At 33.8% G+C, this 12,222-nt stretch overlaps 2 protein-coding genes across 2 annotated transcripts; both read right to left on the reverse strand.

Moving 5' to 3' along the window:
- Positions 1-654: 654 nt before the first annotated feature.
- Positions 655-5,120, reverse strand: LOC100800645 (protein MRG2). Its single transcript, XM_003525864.5, has 10 exons — positions 4,749-5,120; positions 4,586-4,642; positions 4,482-4,495; positions 4,243-4,388; positions 2,769-2,809; positions 2,417-2,521; positions 2,165-2,244; positions 1,571-1,740; positions 1,173-1,257; positions 655-1,052 (listed from the first exon to the last, which is right to left on the reverse strand). Exons 1-10 carry the CDS (start codon positions 4,935-4,937, stop codon positions 962-964), a joined length of 978 nt encoding a protein of 325 aa, XP_003525912.1. The 5' UTR covers positions 4,938-5,120; the 3' UTR covers positions 655-961.
- Positions 5,121-9,785: 4,665 nt separating this feature from the next.
- Positions 9,786-11,023, reverse strand: LOC100801734 (F-box protein GID2). Its single transcript, XM_003525866.5, has one exon. The coding sequence runs from the start codon at positions 10,544-10,546 to the stop codon at positions 10,022-10,024; it is 525 nt and encodes a 174-aa protein (XP_003525914.1). The 5' UTR covers positions 10,547-11,023; the 3' UTR covers positions 9,786-10,021.
- Positions 11,024-12,222: the final 1,199 nt, after the last annotated feature.

The raw sequence follows: 12,222 nt of genomic DNA on the forward strand, positions 1-12,222 counted from the left end.
TCTCTATTAGTTAGAAATATGATAACTCACTCTTTGTATGTTGTTTGTGTTTGAATCCTATGATAATCTTAAACCTTGTGTTCGTGGGAACAGATTGTTAGGTGCATAGCTATAGAGAACCTTATGTTAGAGAACAATAAAACACAATGCTCTGATAGAATATGACTTTGAGGCATGAGCTTTTGTTTTAAATGCATGATGTTTTCAGTCGAAAATATTTCTAACAAGTTTTATTTGTAATAGTGAAGTGAATGTGAACCTTTTATCCACTTAAATTCTTTTATGTTCATTGAATAAAATCCTATTTTATGTAATTATGTATTTTTATGTATGTTATTATATAAATATGTATATCGAATTAGAGCGTGTCACACACTATATATAAGAGAGTACAACCTTAGATATCATCATCCAATCTCATATCTTTCATAACAAATCACTATAAAAGAAAGTAGAATCTCACGTATGATCTTCCAATCTCATATCCTTTTATACTTACAAAACCCTTTGCTAAGTTAAACATTAGAGTCGGAGTTTTTTTACAACTATCACATCATTCACATTTATCTAATTTGTATGCATAAAATTCAAAATGCACGGGACTGTGGTAGGAAGTTAGGAACCAATCATCACACACACAAAGATAAAACAATATTAAATTGAACTAAGATTTCATCGATAGAATTTGGTTGGTTGGTTGGACTGTGAAAAACATATTAAATCTAAAATTTCAGAAAACCAACTGGTGTTTAAAATTGAGGGTCGGTGCATATTCCTTCCGTAGAAGTTACACTCCCTGAACCCTGAAAACATTGAGTTCCCAAAGCTAAGTTATACACTTACCAAATCTGATTTCACATCATTTTGATGAAGAAAGTAAACTGCAATTGTGACAAGCATTGTATACAGCAGCAGCTCTGTGAAACTATGTACATAGCAAAAACAATTGTTGTCCACAAGCCTAGTCTCCTTGTTTGTTGGTGCTGTTCTCAATACCTTCTGCAACATGATAAGTAGAAAGGAAGAATGTGCTCTGGTTTTTTTGCAAGAACCTGCACCATGAAGAGGATAGCTTTGCATCAAAGTTTGTAAGTAAAATGCCAATATTTTCCCGATTAAATTCATCACCAATGACTATTTCTAACATAAAACTAGGACAAAAACATTGAAACCTGAGAAAGTCAATTAAGTGTGCTTGAAGTTCCACCAATGTCTTCTCTTCAATGCTAGCATGAAACAATAACTCGGGCAACTTAACTTCAAAATTCAAATCAAGAAAAGAAAAAAGGCACCGGTAATTAGAATCCCAAAGTATTGGAAAACATAATAATAAAGCTCTACAGAAAAAAGACTTTGACAAAACCATGAGCATATAGCAATAAACTCATGCAAGCCTGAACCCAAAGGGCCAGCATTTTGCTGTCCACAAAGGGCATAATAACCACACTACCATCTGCATTTCCATTACAACTTGATGCCACAATGAGTCGAGTTATGACAAACTAACAAAAAGTTGAACTTGAAACCCATCATATAATAAGCTCGTCTTGTGGCAGACAAACGAGCATACCAAAGAGACGTAACAAATGCTCAGCACCATATATAGCAGAAGGAAAGACATTCGCTGGACAAGCCTCTTGGTACTGTTGGTGCTCGTTCTTGTACAAAAGCATCACTGGCAGTGCTTTGTCAAAGTAACAAGACAATCCTTTCATAATTTCTTCAACTGAATCACCCATCCTATATCAAATTTAGTATTAAACAGTAACAGTAAGCACCATGAGTAAAAATATAAAGACTGTAACGATACCAAAAACAGAGCCGCAGGAGTGCTGAATAATTACAAAACTTAAGAAGTAGATTCTAGACAGACTAATCAAACTGAAACTTTCTACTTGGGATGTGGCATTGACCGCCCAGAAAAATAAATTCATATTCCAAAAATAATACTTAAAAAGAAGTGTAAATGACTTGTGAAATGATTTTGAGACAGAGTTTTATTCTAAAAAATAATAATAACTATTTTAAAATAATTGCTGGCTCCAGATCTCTGTTCAAACTGCTTAACTTTGAAATAATTTGACACACACTTCAATTCCCAATATAGAAAAAATATTTAAAAATCAAGCTTAAAAAATGGAGGAGTGAGTCAGCATAAACTTACAAGCCACATTTCTTCAATCTGTAATCAAAATAATTTTTCAATATGCCTTTCACATTAGGAGTACGGGGGAGTTTAACAAGCTGCAGATGGAAAAACATAAATTCAACAATTTGAAAATGACTTTTTCAAAGTAAAACTGTGTTCTGTAACAACTAACAAACTACATCTAGAATATCAACATGCTCCTAAAGAAAATGAGGCATTGTGCAATCTTCGTAAATTAAATTAATATATTGAAGATGATATCACTACCTTGCCGAGATGGGTAATAAACTCACAATCATCAACTAATTGTTTCTTTAGTGTTGGAGGAATTTGAATGTTGACAAGCTTTTCAAGATCAACTGCAGGTTTTTCCTACAAATAATCGAGTAATAAATTCAACTAAATTTACACTCTATAGGCTGAAAATGAACTGTGAAGAACCATCCCCTTACCCAAGGGACAAAATATCAGCAAAAAGTTTACAATATTTGCACTTGAACTGTCCAACTAATTTGACTGACAGTTTATACTGATGCAGAAGAGTTCCATGAACTTTAAAGAAGAGTGGATATATGTGGCAAGTGCCTTATATAAATTGAAACTTAAAATGAGAGAGTACCTTGATGACAGATTCATTCCTTCGTTTCCTGCCTCTTGAAACTGCATTTCATTTTTTCCCATAACGTCTCAGAAATACTCAGAACAAAAACTGAAGTAAAAGTTGGTTTTTTACATATTTGCATGTGGTAATAAACCATAAAGTCCTTTTAATTTACAACATAGGTTACAAGAATAACTAAATTAAAACAAGGAATGCATTGATGGCTGTCAACTTTCAAGTAAAGAGAAGAACTTAGCACAAATGCAACTTATTGTACAAGGTCAGATGCAAGGCATTGTACATGGTTAGATCTATGCTGTGTGTGGGGCTCCAACTAAGTACAAGGATTTTCAATCATTTGCCCCAATATTTACACTTTCCTCAAGTCTCCACTATGACTATCACTCACTAAACAAGTGGAATGTAAAAGATCGTTAATCTTTACGTATTAACTAAGACAAGTAAATATATATTCTGTTCTTTTGAAACTCATCCCATTCAATAAAGTGGAAGTGTTAACTGTTAACTGTTAATGAAAAATTCAAGAGAATTAGTTTTCACAAATTCATAGCCTGCTTTTGAGTTGCTTGTGGTTTAATTAAGAAAAGGTTTAAAATTATTTATTCTAACTAGTGGTCCACTCTCATTATACTCTACAAAGTGTAGGTGTCAGGATACAGTTGCAAGGTGTGAAAGTTGAGCCTCACATTGAAAGTATGAAATTTTAGAAGGGTTAATAAGGCCTTGAGCTCTCCAACTACAATAGTTAGCGTTTGCGGTGTGGTTCTCCTGAGATTCTTAGCAATATGGTGAATTCCATAAGATCTTTCTTCCAATAAGCTTCTAGCTCTTCTATTGAATTTATTTCTCACCATTATTGGGTATAATGACTCATACAATAACAATAACAACAAAGCCTTATCCCATTAGTATGAGATTGGCTACATGATCACACAATGTCACTCGGCTTGGTTAAAGACCTAAGCTTCAGATATATTATTTACCATGAGATCCCTTGTGAAAACCTCCTCCAATGATATCTCTCTCCTCCTCTTCATAGGACTATAGGACATATAATTTACTCTTCTCACTGCTGCCTCCTGTGGTCTTCTTTGAACATGTCCACACTACTTTGACCGATTTTCTTTCAACTTTTCCTCAACTAGTGCCACAACAAAAAAAAATATCCTCCCGATCCCTCTTCACACTAGCAGACACAAAAATGCATTGAGTCATCAGCATCTCATGCTGCACACCGAGAAAACTATGATGAACCTTTTTGTTGGATTCCTAAATTGCAAGTCAGACCACATCAACCTCTACATTCTCCAGTTGAGAACAAGACATAGAAAATCCAATTCTAATGCTATGCTGCTGATTGAATTGGCTTTCACACAGTAACAACCTCTTCTACTGTCTATATTTCTAGACAAGAAATACGACAAGTCATTGGGATTGAAGTAACTAAAAGTGCAGAAAAGAAATATCTGACCGTTAGTGGTCTTGGACTTAGCCAGAGAACCACGCGGGATTTTTGCATTCTTATCATTGCCAAGCTTCTCGTCAAGGTCATGTTTTTTGCGCATATTTTCCTCAGTGTGTTTCATCAAACGATCCAGGTCAAGCCATTCATCCCAACTGCAGGAAAACACAGAGGCTTGCAAACTAAGCCCGTATAATTCTTAACAGAAAGTTGAACAAGACAATAATAATGTATATACGCTCACTCACCTCTTCTTCCAACCCTGAGGACATAAAAATGAATTGGGAAAATGAGAAAGCAGCAGGTAACGGAATCGCTTATTAAAAAAGGAGAGAAATGTTAAGATGCTTACAAGATAATGAACGAGGAAGTGCCAGCCTTTAGTGTTGTGGTACTCAGCTTGCCTCAGCTTATAAACAAGACAAATATTTGGGTTTCAAGAACTAGAGAGTATAAAGTAATTTGGGAATTAGGGGTAAAAGATAATAAAAGAGATTGTAATATTGTACTCCTACCTTGGCTTCGTAAAGACAATCAGAGTGATAGACTAAGACCTTTTCTCCTACGGCGTAGGGAGCAGCAACGGAGATATGGTTGTCAGTTTCAGTCTGAGTGGTGCTGCTGCTATTGCTATTGGAATTGGAATTGTTGTCGGTAACCTCAGTGCTTGTTTTTGTTGTCGTCTTGGAAATCCCCATTTCCATTACTATTGCTACTTCCTCTCTTCCAGCGATCAGATTGATTCCTTATCCTTCCCAAAGAACAAGAATCAATTTCCCTCCTTAAACCCAGAGCCAACCAAGGATGTATCTGTTGTCTCCTCTTATTTTCTTCTCCATTTTCATCAACCATCGGAAACACCCACTTTATCTCAATGGAAATAATTCAATATTTTACCGCTGTTAACACTAATTTAATATGTACCTAAAAAAATAAAATACTTCCATTTAATCATACATCATAAATAATCATCTACTTTAAGTTTATTATTCCTTTCAAATTTGGATCCTTATTACAATGTTTAATTAACTAATTTATCTAAAATTAAAAAAAATTATTTAATTTAGTTGAGAAGATTAGATTTGTCTTAAAAGTGATGGAGAGGAAAATTTTTATTAAAGTCATCGCATGTACATATATTCGTTTTACTCATTTTACCTATCAATTGCTCTTATGTACCTATTAATCTTGCTAACATGTATGGTAATGGTGTGATGTAGTTGGTAAATTCTTATATTACTTATACATATACATGTAGTTAGAAGTTTAATTTTTTATTTTTTATGTGTAAAAAAATATATATAATGAAAAAATATTACTCCTTAAATATATATAAGTATCTTTTAGAGAAAACAATCCTACCTGAATATTGTAGAATCATTGTAGACGATAATTTGCTTTGAATATTTAACTCATGCATGTTTAGTATTTCAATTCAAAATTAATAGTCAAACTAGAACAATCTTTTACTAATTGATTCACTTTAGACTAAGAAATTATAAGATTAATTTGATGATTAGAGAAAAAAAGAGATGTCGTGAATTTAATTTTCCCACTAATAAAAAAAAACTAGCATTTAACAATTAACATTTTGAAGAAGAAAAAATATGGAAACCACATCTTAAATAGGTTTTAGCATTTCAAAGAATCGGCCATTATTTCTAAGCTGTAAAATATCATGGCTTTACCCCATATATATAACTTGAATTTCCTTTCAAAATTAATCATATATACTTTATCCGTTTCTATATATAATATTTAATTACCTAATTATTAAGACTAAGAAGACTAATTAATTTAGTTGATAGCAATAAAGTTGTTTTAACTTTATAACTTTTTTTAAAATTATCCTTGCATTAATACCTTTTCCTTTTTTAATGGTTTGTCAATATATTATTTTTCTTCTTTTTAATGAAGACTATTTCTAGTCTAAAAATAATTAATATAAAGAACATTATAAATTGAGTCTTATAAGAATGGATCAACATCATTTTAAATTTGGATCTTATAAATAAAAACAAAAGAAGTATAAATTAATTGTTATCAATTTCTTCACCTTATAAAAGAATACGAAAAGATAAGAATCACAATGTCCACATTTCTACTAATTTTTACAAGGTTAAATTACTCATTTGATTTTTATAATTATAAAAAATCCTTTTATTCTTCAAACTTAAAACATCTAAATTTAGTTCCTACATATACCATTTTAATTTATTTTAGTCCATATTCGTATCATTTTAATATTATTAGTTATATGAATTAATATTTAGTATTTTCTTTTTTTATTTATTATTTCATTAGTATTTAATATTTAATATTAATAGTATATATAATAATAAAATCAATACTAATAAATATAATATAAATTAAGATATATTTAGTGGATATGAATAAATATATATTCGTATATATTAATATAAACTAGTTTATATCTGTTAATGTTTATTTATTAGTAGTATTTTTTATATTAATACATATTAGTTTACTTAGTAGTATTATGTATTACTCTTCTGGTCCTTATTAGTAGTATATCTCACTAATGTAAGGGATAATTTTACAAACTTTATATAATATACAACAAATTTAATGCCATTAACTTAATTAATTATTTTTTTTAATCTTTCTAAATTATTAATGGAGTCTTGTAAAAAAGATAATACAAAGTGATTTATGCTTATATTATATTATTCAATTAATTTTGTTCTTTAATTTAAATTATATAAATCTGAATTTGTCTCACCATCTACATGAACGATAATGGAAATAGTCAAACTCTCTTCTTATTTGCTCTATTGTCATGTCTACAAATGATTTGAAGGAGCACTACTAGTAACCTATAATTTAGCTTAAATTTTTTGTAAGAAAGATATATTTGGACACTTAAATGTTAAGTAACACCTAATTTATAAGATTGATCACGATGATATAAGATTTCATTACATTTATTTTATATACAAAATTTTATTGACACAAATCAAACATCACAAACTAAAATTGTGTATGACACATGGTGTCAGATGACCTTTAGGCTGCCTTTGATCTTTTTCTTTTCCTAGATAATGTTTGTGGAAGTATCTACCTAACTTGACACCTTTGGTGGATGGTTGATAAAGTGCAAGTGTGTAACCTTTTTGTTGATCTAGTGTTTCAACTTTCAATTGCTAAGCGTGTGCTTGGGTTTTTTATGGAGTCTACGGTGCAAAAGCAAAAGATCTTTCACACCATGCGAGAGTTTGCAAAAAATAGTTATAGTTATTTTGGTCTATCGGATTTAATAAATAAAAAAATTGAATGGACTGGATTTGATGATGACAACCGAATTGAGGTGTAATTTCAAAATATATTGCAGCTTGACGAAGCTAAGAAATTGAAACACCAAAGCCAGTCCACTTGTTCGGGAGATTGGAGATGTAGTCGGAGGTTTCATTGCCCTCCTCGCGATGGTTTTCACCTTCATCTTCGACAATAGCCTTCAACCAATCCTGAGAACATCAAGTGTGCTCATCCCCAAGCGCCAAACCAAAAAACTTCAAAGCACCTCCTTCAAGAACATCAATTTGACCAAAGTTGTTACTTCCTATACAAACCAAATACCCATTTGAATTCAACCCACAAACATGTGACTCCCCAACCACAAGACTCACCATAGACATGTTCCTAAACTCACTCTCCATTTTTTTGGCTATAGACTGTTATGATCATAGAAAAGATCCTAGCATTCGAGGTCTAAGTACCTCTAGAAGAAAGGTAAGAAATGAAAGTTTTATTTCTGCTTATCCATTAGAATACATCATTCGTGTTTATATAAGCAATTTTCTAACAAATTTGTAATGGATTTTGGCACTGCATGCCTTAGAGGAATTCAAATACAAGGAGTCAAGGGAACAATTTCTAACAGAAAGGAAATATTTGGCCGACAATTATCCTAGAAGGTCACTACTTTACTGCCAACTCGGCAATCTACCTCCTAGTCTGTTACACAAAATCCCTGAGGTAGTGAGGTTTGTTGGTTTTCCTTTTGGGCCTTTGATTCTCTTCTTTTTCTTTATCTGGTTGTTGCTCTACATCATATTGTTTTGTATCATGCTGCCTATTGCCTCTTGTCATAACGCTATAGACCCAAAACCCTAACACCGAACCCGATCACTACCCTTCAAAACTCCGCAAGAGAAGCTCGACCCAAATGAAATGGAATCAAACCTATTCGACTTAAATGACAATTCGAACGCGGTGTTGGTTCTCCGGCACAATGCCGACCACGGTGGCGCAAACCTGGGAGTCTTCAAGGGCAATATTCTTGAATAGAACAATGTCATTGTTGTAAAGCCTTTTGCTTTGGAAGGTGGAGAGGGTGTCCCAACAGAGGAGGTTGTAGTTGCCGGAGCGGAGGCTGCAAAAGGTCTGGATATTGTGAAAAATATTTTTTAATATGCACGCATCCTAAATCGGTAGCCTTCAACCAATCTTGACCCTTGATTTTTTTTAATAACAAAACTTACGGTTCATATTACATTTAGCTAATTTTACCAAACTCACGCATGGTGCGAAGATTTTTTACTTTCGTACCGTAGACTCGATTTTTTTGATGGAATCTACGGTGCGATTGAATATAACGATGTTTAATTTTTCGCTAAAATAGAATCTTAAGGATGTTTGAGAGAACATAAAATAAATTTTCCTTTTAGTCTTTCACATTTTTTTTTCTTCGCATCATGCCCTACGGCTTTTTAGAGGACAACCAAACACAGCCTACGCTGTAAGGTCATTCTTATTGCTTGATGGATTACCTGTGATAGAGATGTTCCAGCCATTTGGGACGAGTCTAATTCTTCATTTCTTCTAATCCAATAAACTTTACCACGAAGGAAAATATTTGTTAACTTATACTAAGACACGGAATGCTTGTGCTGTTCATGCCTAGTGAGAAAGCAACACAGTAGCTGTTATTATTAACTGGTTGACCAATATTTCGCACTCTTCCGAGAAAACCGGTTTCATCATTATTCTTGATTTTCCCAATCATAATTAAGTTTATGAGCGGAGTTTATGTTAATAGTGTAATTTCATATGCCTTCCCTCCTCTAAAGAAAGAAAAAAAATCAACGAAAAGAGCAATTGCTAAAACTGGACGAGAAAAAAACATTATCTTGGTCCAAGAGAGTCAGTCTGTGTTCACTGTTCACTGATCTATCTAATACTACTACAAGATAAAAAATGGTACAGTGCACGAAACAAATAATATGGATCCCCATTGCGACAAATATCTTGGCTCAAGAAAAAATTTGGCTTTTGCGGAGCCAATGGAAGTCTCAAACTCATTCGTGTGTTCTTTACCCATTGGGTCGAAGTAAGAGCCAGAAAACATAGGCAGTACCAGACATTTATTACACAACAATATAACCTCAGATCTGTCTCCTTGTTCACTTTAGGAAAAAAAACACTCCCTGGACCGCCAATTCCCACCACCACACCCAATTTCTCACTCGGTACACTCTCTAATCCCCTCATGTCCAAACCCTAATCTTTCTTCCAAGCAATTCAAAATAACATTAGATCCCAAAATTCATATATATTATTATATATTTATCAAATCAAAGTACATACAAGTTACAGAACACGTCCGGCTTAGACTAATTGCCCGAATAAAAAGCAGATCTGGCAACTGAAATCTATAAATCGCACAAATTAAGGAAAAAAAAGAGTCCAAATCCGAGATTAGGTTTGATTAATAGTAACAAAAAACAACACGCGGATGGTGGATGGATTATGGAAGAAGAATGATCAATCATCTGGTGGTTCTGTTATTGAAATTCATCTTCTCGTAGTAGCGAATAGAGAGGAGCGAAAGAGAGAGGTGAACCTCGTCTTTCCCCAAACGTAGCGGTTTCGATCGAATCATCTGCGGTACGGTGGGGCCCCAGGCCGAGGAGGAAGAGGAAGAGGATGAAGATGATGTTAGTTGTTGTAGTTGTTGAGGTTTGGAGAGAGGGAAGAGATAAAGTGCGTGGAGGCGACGGAAGCCACCGAGCGCGAGGACCACGGATCGCAGCTGTTGCTCACCGCACCCTGTGTTTGCCCACTGCTTTGTGCAGATCAGTTCCCAGAGCCTCTCGTCTTGCGCAGTTTTGTGCCACTGTTTGTTCACGCATCCCGCCATCGCCAGCGTCCGCGCGTCCACGTGCTTCAACACCTCGAACAGAAGGTTGTCGTCGAAACGCCCCAGCCCCTCCACGTCTTCGTCATTTTCCATCGCCTTGGCTTTCTTGTTAGTCTTCATGCCGCTGGCTGAAGGTGTGAGTGGACGCTTCATGGTTGAGATCACAGAAAGAAACGCAAGCACCCTTTTGTGGGGGTGGCAGAAAGTTGGGTGCTTGATGAAGGGAGAGGAAAGGGGTGGAATAAAGGGTTAATAAATAAATAAGAGGTTGAGAGAGAGAGAAGTGAGGATAACGGTAACGGAAATGGGAAAGCAATGCAAGGATGGGTAATGGGGCAGGTGAACTAAAGGTTAAGGTCATTAGGGGGTGCACCTGTTTTTGATGGTTTTCGAAGACGACAAAGAGAGAAATCAATGCGTTTGGATTCTTTTATTTGATGGACCATTTTGTCCTCATCCTCCTTGGCCCTCTCTTCATGTTGCTATTCGCCTTCTCTTCATTCTTACCGGGGAATGGGGTCGGTGGGTGGGTGTGGACTAAGGATATTGCATCTTTTTTTCTCTCTATGCTTATTAATTTCCACCGTCTCGAATTCAGCAGGGGCGTTACGCTATGCTTTTATAAACAAGTTGCTTTGCTTCATAACCAGATCATATGTCTACTTAAAAGCCATCCGCGAATAACGGGTTTTTCCTTGTCCTTACACGACGCACTTTGCTTGTATTTGTGTATATCAAATTCAACTGTGTAATAATTCTATTTCTAGTGTTATCTTTTTAAATTGTTAATGGATGTATTTAGGATGTTTAGAGGTTAAAAAATCACCGTGTTGGTATATTAATTGATGCAGTGTTGCATAGATTAATCAGTAGTGTTGAGTTTGAATTTTGAAAATGTAATTATGTTAAATATTTTTTAAAAATATTGTGTTGTGATAATCATTTTATTTAATTCAAATAAAATTATACTTTTGGCCAATATTAATAAAAAGTTAAAAATATAAAAATCGACTTTTAATTCAACTTATCAAAAAATTCAATGAAGTTCGTTAAACTATGATTTATATCGTGCATAATATGATTTGTTAAATTACTTATGTGTTCGCTTTTCGAATAATTAATTTGAGTTTCATGACAGACTTAAGATGAATAATGTTTTAAATGGTTTAGAGTATGAAAAAATAGTAAAAAATAAAGAATGCTTACTTGTCATTTTTCAAATAGTTAATTATAACAGAATAATCAATAATTATCTTTATCATCTTCGAAACAACCATCATCTCAAATTTAGGAGCCACTGGATAGAGACGTCACATTGTGACCAACAATTGTAACTTTAAACTAATCAATAATTATATTGTCGTATTCGTAATCATTGTCTCAAACTCGAGAACCATCATAGTGTGACCACAACAATTTGTCTTCTTCCGATATAAAGTTATTGGTTAAAAGCAACCAATGCATAATAGATAGGAGTTTGATTTATTAACTTGAAATCTTGTTTGTATTTTTTTTATAATCGGAAATAGAAAAAAGAATAACCAGCTGAAAACTAGAACTAACTTATTCTTAAAAAGAATGTGCCAAAAACATTTGCATGCAAGAACTTTATGTTGAAGCTCGTTAGGGCAAGACAACAAGATCTGAAGTGGAATGTCTTCTCTATTACCAGTTTTAGCTGGTCAATCAATGTAGTGGCTGGCCTCTCTAAACGCATGCTGGAACTTCAAAGCCCACGAGCGATTAATGAAGCTACAAATTTTGTCAACCAAAGGGAACAACAGGTGAGTATCCTCAACTCCGTTAAAAATCATGTGAATGATAAATTT

The sequence above is a fragment of the Glycine max genome, chromosome 6, assembly GCF_000004515.6.
Source record: "Glycine max cultivar Williams 82 chromosome 6, Glycine_max_v4.0, whole genome shotgun sequence".
Lineage (NCBI taxonomy): Eukaryota > Viridiplantae > Streptophyta > Magnoliopsida > Fabales > Fabaceae > Glycine > Glycine max.

Excerpts from the sequence above, each read along its gene's own strand:
- LOC100801734 (XM_003525866.5), bottom strand. The coding sequence starts at position 10,546 with ATGAAGCGTCCACTCACACCTTCAGCCAGCGGCATGAAGACTAACAAG.
- LOC100800645 (XM_003525864.5), bottom strand. The coding sequence starts at position 4,937 with ATGGAAATGGGGATTTCCAAGACGACAACAAAAACAAGCACTGAGGTT. Across the intron at positions 2,522-2,768 it reads GGAATGAATCTGTCATCAAG|GAAAAACCTGCAGTTGATCT; the intron begins GTACTCTCTCAT and ends GATTATTTGTAG. Across the intron at positions 1,053-1,172 it reads CACTTAATTGACTTTCTCAG|GTTCTTGCAAAAAAACCAGA; the intron begins GTTTCAATGTTT and ends TTCATGGTGCAG.